The 11640-nt window shown below is 49.8% G+C and overlaps 1 protein-coding gene across 1 annotated transcript; it reads left to right on the top strand.

Moving 5' to 3' along the window:
* Positions 1-400: 400 nt before the first annotated feature.
* Positions 401-1447, top strand: LOC131872958 (cytochrome c oxidase subunit 3-like; the record flags this gene model as incomplete). Its single annotated transcript, XM_059216186.1, has 1 exon — positions 401-1447. A coding segment is annotated over one exon (843 nt), but the record flags the coding sequence as incomplete, so codon positions are not given.
* Positions 1448-11640: the final 10193 nt, after the last annotated feature.

Below are 11640 nucleotides of genomic sequence, written 5' to 3' on the forward strand. Positions count from 1 at the left end.
AGGCTCTACCGGGGTTGGGTGGGAACTATAGTGCGCAACGGGCACCCTAGAATTCCCACCCCACTGCCATTAATCAGTCAATTAATGCGCCATTGTAGGGCCATAGCCATAGAACCGGAGGGGTAGGGGATTGCACTCGATAGTTGCTAGAATAAGCCGCCCTTTATTCCATTCCCGAAGCGGGGGTGGGCCCCTACTATTCTATGGTGGAGGATATAGTATCTGGAGGGCCCCTACTATTCTAAGGTAGCCGCAAGGTGCTTAATTATTCTGCAGGGTGATAACTATGGGTGGGTAGGCCCCTACTATTCTATGGCCCCCTACTATTCTCAAGGGCCGGGTTGGGTGGGAACTCTAGTTCGGAACTATCCCATCTCAGGTGAAGGGCGGGGCGGGTTGACAGTACTCGAAGCAACGGAACGGAGCGGAGTTGTTTATGACTCAGAGGCATTCTCATCACTTGGTAGATCCAAGTCCATGGCCTATTTCGGGTTCACTCGGAGCTTTGGCAACCACAGTTGGAGGTGTTATGTACATGCACTCATTCACGGGGGGTTCAACACTCCTCAGTTTGGGCTTGATCTTCATCCTATATACCATGTTTGTACGGTGGCGCGATGTGATACGTGAATCCACGTTGGAGGGACATCACACCAAAGTCGTACAATTCGGACTTCGATATGGTTTTATTCCGTTCATCGTATCGGAGGTCATGTCCCCCTTCGCTTTCTTCCGGGCTTTTTTCCATTCCCCTTTGGCGCCTGCGGTAGAAATTGGAGGTATCTGGCCCCCAAAAGGGATTGGGGTTTTGAATCCCTGGGAAATCCCTTCTCCTAATACGCTTATTCCCCTTTCATCCGGAGCTGCCGTAACTTGGGCTCATCATGCTATACTCGCGGGGAAGGAGCGACAAGCAGTTTACGCTTTAGTAGCCACCGTTTCACTGGCTCTAGTACTCACTGGGTTCCAGGGAATGGAGTATTCTCAAGCACCTTTCACTGTCTCGGATGGTATTCACGGTCCTACGTCCTTCTCAGCAACTGGGTTTCATGGTTTTCATGTGATTATAGGGACTCTTTTCCCAATCATATGTGGTATTCGCCAATATCCGGGTCATTTGACCAAGGAGCATCACGTTGGCTTTGAAGCAGCTGCATGGTACTGGCATTCCGTAGACGTGGTTCGGTCATTCCCATTTGTCTCTATCCATTGGTGGGGAGGTCTACGAAGGGACGCATTATAGATAGGGGTGGATTGGGAAATGAGAGCTTATTGGCGGGGAGGGGACGCATTATAGATAGGGGTGGATTGGGATATGAACTTTTTTTGAGATCGGGGACAGAGATAACCCAAGATAGAAAAGGAAGCCTTTTGGTCGCCGCTTCCCTACTCCCTCTGATGATCATATCGGACGAAGTTTATCTCACTTTGCTACCGGATATCTATTCATTCTGGCATATTCATGCGGGGATCGAAGAGATTATGGCAGATCACGTTCACCAGGGAATGACCCGGAATTGGATTTCCATTCTTCTGGAATCGTTCTTTTTAATCGTCATGAAAGATGTTTTCCCGTTTCCATCCCGCTTATTTCACCACGAATGGAATAACCCAATGGTCGACCGTTAGGTTATGCTCTCGACCTCCCCCCACCCCCTACCCCATGCTGCATGCCGGGTGGGTGGGAAACTAGAGTTCGGAGATGGAATCCAATGAGAAACAAATTACTTCCTTCCGGTTGATGGAGATATCGCTAATCTACCTCCCGGGGGGGCCCGGGTGGGGTGGGGAAGTGGGCGAGTCTGACCTCCCTCGGGGATCAACCAACAACTTTCAACCATCCATCCTAACTTCCTACCTGAACGAATCCTTCCTAACTTCCTACCGGGAGAGTTACTTCCTTCAACTATAGGTAGGACGGCAGGCCCCATGCGAGGACTTCCTTCCATCCAGCATCCAATCAATATTGTTGTTTTGCTCCCTTCCTTCCGGTTGCCCATAGAATTTGAGGACTAGTCTTCCAGCAGAGAGAAAGCATGCAGAGAGAACTTGTTTTTCCGGGCCAAACTAATAAACTAATTTCTTTCCTAGCCGAACAGGGGGTGCCACCCTTCCCACACCCTCGGTGGCTCCAACCGGGAGGCAAGAAAGCAACTCCGAGTTTGCCCTGGTAATGTATTATAGTTCGACGAAAGTCTTATCCATCGGGCCGAGTCGGTGCCCTTCCAGTTGTTCGCTCTCCAGACAAGTGCCATCCTTCACTCCAGACAAACCATCCTGGGGGTGCCACCCTTACACCCCCGCCCCGGTTAGGACAATCAACTTATGGCGTACCAAATTCAAAATGAGCTCGTTCAAATAATCAACTATCCTTTCTAGACCGGCCTATCTATCTCCTTGCTTCTATCCAATAGTTCTAAGTTGGCAATGAAGGGCTAATTTATGCTCCCGCAGCAGGGTGGGGCTAATTTATGCGGGTGAATGCCATCAACTGCTTACTAGAACTAGAATATTAGTTGTATAGGATGGTCGAACTACTATGCCCGGATGAAGGTCGTTTGGTTTGAAGGCCGATATAACGTATGTAAGGATAGCATTATGGAGTTGGAACCCGCAACAGCTCCCATCGATAACTTCTGAACCCCCCCATCGACCGGGAGTTCAGCTACTTAGTAAGGTTACGACGTTTTAGAGGGGGTCCCTCCCTTTACACCCCCGGGTAGTCCCCTCTATTCTATGGGGTTGAGGATGGTAACAGTATAAAACGCTAACATTCTTTGGCCCGGTTGAACGAACTGCTGATTGAACCTTGGGTAACCGGATAGAAACTTCCTTTCAACCATCCATCCTGAGCGGGGGTAGGGGTAACATCATGGCAACATCCCGGGTAGCTAACGAGGGAGGGAGAAAGAGCATCGGCCATCAATAACAAGGATGCTCGAGAACGGCAAATAGATTCTTCGGAGCCTAACAAGGATGCTCAGTGGGGTCCGGTTGCCCTCCTTAGTATAGTTGGATAGCTTTCTAGTTGAAATAATAGACTTCCAAGCACCGGCCAATCAATTTGTTCTTGATGCTGGTAGAGATGGGTCCTACCTATAGTTGGAGACCCCTGTACTCCCGCCTGTCCGGCGGGAACTTCTTTGTTCTCGGCGGGAACGTCGAATAAATCTATCTACTCGATCGACAACTATCTTCTCCCACCCACCCCGGAGTGAACGAGGACTACCTGGCCTACCTCCCGAGCCTCTTGCTTCCAGGATTAATGGCCTTGATTGGAGCCTACCTAACAATTCAACAACTACCAAGCCAGGTAGACAGCAGCTAGTAGAGAGCCGATCGAGTTTACCCGGTTCCAGGCGCAGCTCCAGAAGCGGATGGACCAAAGGAGGTGTTATTGTGCCCGGAGGTGGCCACCCTTATACACCCCCGATGGATACTACTTTCTCTGTCACTAACTTTCTCTTGGCTAGCCTAGCTCTTTCGAAGAGGAAGGACCCCACACTACCCGAGTAACGAGTTCTAATGGAAGGATCCCACCCACATAAATGAAGCTATGGTTATGGCTCCGGTGCCATCCTGGCCATCCTTGGAACCCCCAGGCAAGGAATGTTCACCCCCGCCTCAAAATTCTATGGGCATTAAGTAGGTAGGCCCTACCATTCTATAGGCGGGACTCCCATCCTTTGTTTCTGTGCCCCTCCCTTATTTATTATCGCCAGAACTCCCAGATAGATAGTAGGGGCCGGTCGAGTATTGGACTAACCCTGGTAACATTGCTCTCCTCGCTCGCGAGAAACGGGGCGATAAAGAAGGCAAGGCAAGCTGGATGTATTGTCGGAAGGTGCCCTGGCTGTTTCAACTAGATTGATGGATAGCCGAATAGCCCATAAAATTGTAGGGGGGGGGGTGGGAAGCTAAACTAATCTACCTCCCGGGGGAGACACCCTTAGGCCCAGCCGAATGAACCTGTAGGAGGACCGTGCAATAGCATGATCAAAAGTATGGGCGGTAGATTAGTTATGTCAAACCGACAACTCCAGCCTGGGGGTGAGCTATATCTTCTCGCCCGGGGGGGCTCCCGAGATAGGATTGAACTTCCAATATTTTAATCTGCCCATCCGGAAGAAAGTAGTTTATGCTAACCGTAGGTGAGGGCAAGGAGAAGACAACTAAACTCTATTAAGGATGGTCGGATGAAATAAAGTAACAAAGCCCCATAGAATTGTAGGGCCTCCCGGATGAAAGTAACAAAGCAGCCCCTTCCGGAGCAAGACATCCAAATAAAAGCATGCTCGAAATCGCTGATAGTTGGATGGATGGATAGAGAGGCCAAACATCACTAACCGGAAGCCCTATAGAATTTGAAGGCGTTAGTTTATTAGTTGAGCCCTCTAGTCGTCGGATGCTCGTCCGTTAGTTTAAGCTTTCACTAATCACCTGAGAATCCTATAGTGACCTTACCGGAAGCTCGTCGAAGAGAGCCGCCCTCTAGTCGTTGGATGGAAGGCAAGCTGGACCGGGGAAGCTAACTACTTCTATTTCGTTTGGACCTTCCTTCCTCCCATTCGTTAATAAACTAGATCCGGGTGGGGGGGAATCAACGTTACCCGGGAGGCTATAGAAATACTTCCACACGATTAGCAGCAACGTCGAACTATCTATGGAAGGGGAATTCCGATTAGCAGCAACGTCGAATTCCCGTGGGTGGATCAGGAACTATAGCTTTTAACTTTCACTCGGAGAAGGGGTAATTTGCATTGTCTAAGCCTTTCTCTATCTATTGGCTGGCACTCGACAGCTACTCCTCACTGGACAGCTACTCTCTCTCACCTAGCCGGGTGGCCCTACTATTCTAATGGGCAGGCTGGAGGGAGAGCCACCCACACCCACGGTTGGAGGACCGGTTGGAGTAGCTACCGATTCAAAGTAATGCGAGAAGGTTCAGGATAGAGTCTCTTTCTTTCTTTCCTTCGCCCTAACTTCCAACCGGGGGTGTAGTACTTGATCCCTTACCGGGGGTGGAGAACAGGTAACCCTGGAAACAAATAATATTAAGACAGTGGGTGGGGCGGCAGTTGCTCTCGGGTGGGGCGGGGAGAGTCCATCCAGCCAACTATCCAGCCATGGGGGTAGAGAACGAGAACCAACCTAGCGGTATGGAGGTTGAGGGATGGAGAGTTGGAAAGAAAGAACAATCGCCCCTACTATTCTATTGTTGAGGGTCCTCGTTAATTAGGGAGGCGGGATGAAGGATGGACAAAAGCTCCCATGCATGCGACCTTCCTTCCGGCTAAACGAACTGGAGCCCAGGGCCCTATTATTCTATTATTCATGTTATGTAGAGAATATGGCGTACCGGTAAACGAGAATATGGCCGGTCAACTGATTACTAGTTTGTTATCTGATTCGGTCGGCCTATTGTCGGTGACCTCAACTAAGATGCATGGTTCCGGATGCCCACTCTTTGTCCTAGCCCTCCTACCGGCCTTCCAAGCACCGGATAGAAACTTTATTGCCTGGGGCCCTAACTACCCTGATATTGTTCCGGGGGTGAAAGATGGATTCTTGATCCAATTAATAAAAAGGGGGGGCGGGGGTGGGACCTTCCTTCCGAACAATCAATCGAGGGTGAATGAAGGAAGGGGCCTTGAGCCGGGTAACCTTCCTTTTGAACAATCCAATGAAGCCGGGTGGGTAACCGGAGGGAGTTGTTGAGTTCCTTAGGTGACCTCGGCAACTAAACTAGATTGATGCTCGGACCGATCCCCCGGTGGGAGGCATAGAATGAAAGAACTCTCTTCCTTGCCCTCACCCACGGTTAGCATCGGGAGGCAGGGAGTCTACTATCAATGAAACAGGATGAAACAGGGTCCTCGAACAAAGAAGTTTCCGGGAGGACAATCCTACAACAAATACAGGAAGGAACTAGCTGAAACCAGAAACCGGATGCTCGGCAGGAAAGAATGTTAGGCCAGCCACCACCTTCATGTTAGGCCATTAGGCTGAATTCCCCGGTGGGAGTTCACTACCTGGGGGTGAAGGATGGATTCCGAGAAAGGGCCCCTACCCTGCAGGGAGGGAATCAACGTTGGGCTATCCGGGGGTAAGTTAGGCTATCACGTATATAGTGATGGCACGAGGAAGGAGATCTCGCTGGTTCAACTAGTTCGCTCGGATTAATGAACTAGTCAATTAACGAGGAGCTACTCCGGTGAAGCCTCGATTGAACCAGTTGAGGCATCTTCATCTTAGAGTGGAGGGGGAGATAGATCCTTTAGCCGGGTACCTCGAATCTAGTCAGGAGGGAGTTCATTATCCTCCTTTATCGGGAAAGTAGCTTTCCCTGCTTCCATCTCCTCGTTAGGCTCCATCGGCCATCGCTTTGATTAGACTGCAACTACCAGGAAGGATGCTCGAGAACGGCGGCAAATAGCTAAAACAGGATTGCCCTCACCTTAGGCCAGCCAACAGTTTGATAGGAGCCTATTCCCACCTCAACAACAATTAGCCTCACCCACGGTAGCTCCTCAATCAAATGGATGGGAGGGTAGGGCCAGCGGATGCTATTTCTTTTTATCCCATCCCTATCAAGCCACCGGTTTCACTCCTAAAAGCAGGGTTGTTCCTAAAAGCAGGGTCGGTTGAACTCCTTTCCTTAGATCAGTATGGGTTCCTCGGATAGAAGTAGTTAGGAAGGCTGGCCCACGGCCCGGGTAATTGACTCAACTACTTCCTTCCTCCGCAAGCACAGTGCCAACAGCCCTCAAATTCTATGGGCCCCCAGGATAGTCCAGCTATGCGTATGCCCATCCTCACCCCCGATTATAAAGTGGGAATCGTCTAACTTACAGTATAGCTCTTGATGGGAGAGATGGACGAACTACTGGGGGTGCCACCGAGGGTGCTTGCTCAGCATGTTCCGCATATAATCGAGAAAGGTAGTTGAGGATATAGTTAACCTTGTTACTTCCGGCTTAAAGGAGGGCCCCGGTTAGGTGTTAGGTTCTAGCTGCCTTCCAAGCACCGGATAGAGATTAGCCTAATCTAGCAACAATGCTTATATATCCGCTGGGTGGGACTCTTCATCTAGCTCCTCCCGGCCATCCTGCTGTATTTGTTTCCTGTCCCGAGGGCCAATGAAGAAGGATAGATAGTTGAGGGAGAGCTATAATTGCCCATAGAATTGTAGGGGCCCATCCTCGGCCTGATCAGATGCCGAAGAAGAGGGCTATAACTCCCTTCTGAACAATCCAACAACTAGAGGTCTATCCTACTCGTTAACAACTATTCAACTCCCGGCCAATCCAACTGGAAAGAAACCCTAATGAAACTACCCCAACGTCGACTATCCGCCTAATGAAACTAAGTCTTGTCGGATGCTCGGACCAGAGCTCAACCGGGGGTGTGGGAAGGTAACTGAGCATGCTCGAACCGGCTTAACCAATGCTGGAATTCTCTTCCTTCCAAACTAGTTCAACCAGTTGTCGTGAGGAGAAGTCCTTCTTTCTCGTTAACAACTAAAAAATAGAGGGCCTTCCGGACCTTCCTTCCTTGCCGATTAGTCTGAATTGGATAGTTTCTACTACCTTCCAGAGTGAGAACTCCAGGTCCCATCTTCTCGGGGGGTGATGCAGTCTACCGAGGGTGAAGGATGGATAACACCCCCGGGGAGCCATAACCTTTATCAAGTGAGAACTCAGGGGGTTCCATCGGGCCTAACTGGATGGCCGGAACTACCTTACTAATTTTACTTTTTTGAACTCCCTTCCTTCCATCCTTACTTACTTACTTCCGGAGATTGTTTATCCAGCCCTATCGGTGTAGCTAAACGAACCCCCAACCGGGGGTGAAGCAGCGGTGGCATTACTCCTCGATCGGGAAGGCCAAAGAGGGGGTGAAGGATGGACAAGGCCAATCCAACTGACAATGAAGGAGCGAGCAAACTAATTGATATCCGGAGCATAGTAGTTGATATTGCATTAGCTTTATCGCTGATTCTAAATTAGTCCCGCATAGAATTTGAGGGCGTTTGCCGGCCCTCGTTCATTCTCCTCGCTCTTTCTCGTTAGCTCCTCGTTAGGCTCCATTCTCCACCTCCGGTTAGGGTAGCTCCAGACAAGTTAGGCTCCATCCCCCGGAACATCCTAACTTTATTTGATTGTTTGTTGTTGCCTTCCTCCCTGCTATAGAGGGCTAGAACTCGATTAGTTGAGGGCATGGTGATCAGTTCTATAGCCCTACTATTCTATGGCGAACCTTTCTCGCCCTATGGCGAACCTGGGCTAGAATGATCAGATGCCGTTGAGTCCCTGATCAGATGCCGTTATCAGATGCCGAAGAAGAGGGCGTTGAGGGAGGGAGGGCAGAGTCTAAATAGTTCTCCCTAATGAACTTAGTTGAGGGAGGGCTATCTATCTTCAGTCATCTAACTCTCTATCTTCAGTTCCGTCCTTCACCCCCTGCTTCTCCATCCTGAACTTCCGTGTAGACGGGCGGGTCTTCAGTCAAATGTGTCCGTCCTTCACCGGGAGTGTAGGCGTTTCAGCTATTCACCCTCGGTCGATCAATCCACCGACCGATAGTTTCATTCGGCTGGTCCGGGTGTGGGCACGGATTCTTGCCTCAACGATTATTCCGTTGGTTCAGCAGTGGGTTCTACAGTTAGTGACCTTGCCCTCGGATGTGCCGTAACTTTGGATGGCTAGATAGTGACCAGAACCTGACTTCCTTCCCGAAAGAACTTGCCATCTCACCCACGGTAGGAGAAAGAAAGGTAGGACATTGTTTGGTTCTCAGAGAGTTAACAACCGGTTGAACTATCCTGAGGTCCAGCTTGCCTTCACTAGTTGAATTCCGATGTTTATTGCTTGCCAATTCCTTTTTTCTCGTTCTATTACTACTTCCTTCCGGAGGAGATTCCTGCCCACACCTCTTGGTAAAAGTATAAAACAAACTGTCTTGGGTAAAGTTGCCCAAAGAAACTAGAGGCCCCCAACTAGTCCTATAATTCCCGGGTGGGAGGCCCCTACTATTCTATGGCTAGTTGATGGGCGGGGGGCCCCATTATAGTACTTAGAATAGATCGATCTCTATATCAACTATAGTTTCCCACCCACCTCAGTTCTAGGTGAGGTAGATGAATTGAAGTTAGGCGGGCCAGAAAGAGAGAAAAGGGTGGCTTCCCCCGGTCGTTAATGGAAAGCTCATATGGAGGGGGAATTCTAGCAGGGGAAAAGTAGCGGGGGAAGAGAGAGATTTAGATCGTGGAGAGTCAGTAGAGATTAATTCTATTTTTCACTCAGGGGTGGGAGGAGGAAGTGGAGATCGATTCGAGCATATCGAGAGATCGATTCGATGCATATCGATGAATATCTATTAATTCAATTCATTATATGCAGAGATCGATTCCATCATGTCGAGAGATCGATTCGATCATATCGACGAATCGATCGCTAGAGATTGATTCTCTCCCTCATATTGAGAAATTGATTCGATCATATTGAGAGATCGATTCGATCATATCGACGAATCGATCGATTTGCCCAAACCCCCCTGATAGGAGATCCATTTGACCCTCCCCACCCAACCTCTTGTTATCGACCCCAACGATTATGGTCACCTCACCCCCCCCGCCCCTATACCCTTACTACTATGCTAACTAGTCTACAGCCAGGCCTAACGGAAGGAAGGTAGTAGCATTGGATTGTTCAACCGGTCCTTCATTCACTCCTTCAACTAGTGAAACCTTTCTCGAACTCGAGATCTCCCCCAGCTTGACTGGAGAGCAAACTAGATAGATTGTTCCTCAGCATCGGAAGATGGCATTCACCCTCGGTAGCAGAAATTAGCCCTTCATTGTTACACCCCCGGTGGGTAATTGGGATAGCCGACCATCCGACCGTGAGTGAGAGGCAAGTAGTTTCTACTGTGCCCCTGCCGGACAATAATAGCTAGTGGGGGTGAAGGATAGAGTCCCAGGTAATGGGAAGGCAACAGGAAACTACCCGGTAGTTGCTCCTCCCGGGGGGTGCTGGGTTAGATCAGCAACTTATCCTCGGTCAGCCGGAGCTCCCTGGGTTAGATCAGCAACTTCTATATCCTCCCAACCGTCCTCGGTTCAGAAGCCATCCTCCCGCTAGATTAGGCTAATCTCTATCCGGAAGGAAGGAAGGCACTACGGTTGGCCTAACTAACTATAGTTCTCAAAAATTGACCGGAAGGGGCGCACCCCTGGCTAAAGGAGGTTACTGGCGCCCCCCCTGAAGTTCGGGTCCTTCGGTCCAGCTAATACAAAGAAACTCTTGCTCCCACCCACTGGATGGCCATAGAATTGATAGGCCCCTCCTTATTCTCTCTAATTTCTAATTGGCAACCGGCCCCCTCGATTGATTGTTTGGGAAGGAAGTCCACTACCCCGTTCAACCGATTGTAACTAATCTAGCTCCGGCCAAAAAGAAGGATTTTTTTGAATACCCTCCCGAGCTACCGTGGGTGAGGCTAATTAACGAGGAGGAGCCGAGAAAGAGGAGGAGGAGCTACCGGGCGGGGGTGGAGCGAGAAAGAGACTGGGGGATGGAGCCTCGGTTACACCCCCTGGAGAATACTACCCTGATAGCCGAAGCATTGTCGAGTTAGGACAGGATGGAAGGAAGTCAACTAACTCGGAGGACTAGGGTGGAGGGATAGAGAAAACTAGTCGATGGCCCCGGTTGGCTGGATAGGCAGACAATGCATATCTCGATGTTCTCGCTCGCGTTGCAGACAACGAATGAAAGCTAGCTATTTCATGTTTGGCGGATTCCTTGCCCAACCAAATTAGTTGATTCTATTCCATCCAGTGGCTTCACCCCCAGGCAATAAACATGAGTTGATTCCCGCCCGGTAGTTTCTTTTCTCTCGGCGAGAAGGAGGCAAGACAGTTTGTTCCCATCCATCCATCAGGGTCCTTGCCCTCACCCACTCTTTTTCTTTCCTGCTAACAGCTTCACCCCCGGTTCATTCCATCCAAACAAAACCATCGGGAGTAGACTAACAACTACCTTTATCTTCAGGGAGGCCCTATCCTAACAATTGGGCCGGGAGGACTAGTTTAATGCAATGCTAAACAGGGGGTGAAGGGTGGAGCCGATGTTACGTCTAGAATCAACTATCCCGGTCCGAATCTCGCTCTTGACAATCTTCATATCAATCGGGGGTGCGGGCAAGGAGAACTCTAGTTACTTGATACCGGTTGCCCATGATAACTAACGTCGATTAGGACATTAGGGTAGTCCCTCCTTAGAGTTCCCCAGGATGGAGTATGATTCCCAACTATCTCTGGGTGGGAAGCCCTATCTACCTATCATTCAAACCAGACAGCTAAGCTACCTTATTCTAACAGGCTGATTAAGTAAGGGTGTGATGGAGCACTTCCTTATTTTAGCTCCGTGAGGATGGAGGGATGAAGCGGGGGTGGGGGATGGCCCACGGGTGAGGATGGATACTTAAGCTTATAGCTTACCTGAACTGAACCCCATAGAATTGTAGGGCGACGTTGGGGCACTCATCTAACGAAGGTTACGGGGTGCCTCGATAATGAAGCGGGTGAGGGCAACTACATTACTTGATATCGGTTGCCCATCTATTCATCAACCTTCT

This window comes from Cryptomeria japonica, unplaced genomic scaffold (assembly GCF_030272615.1).
Source record: "Cryptomeria japonica unplaced genomic scaffold, Sugi_1.0 HiC_scaffold_909, whole genome shotgun sequence".
NCBI lineage: Eukaryota > Viridiplantae > Streptophyta > Pinopsida > Cupressales > Cupressaceae > Cryptomeria > Cryptomeria japonica.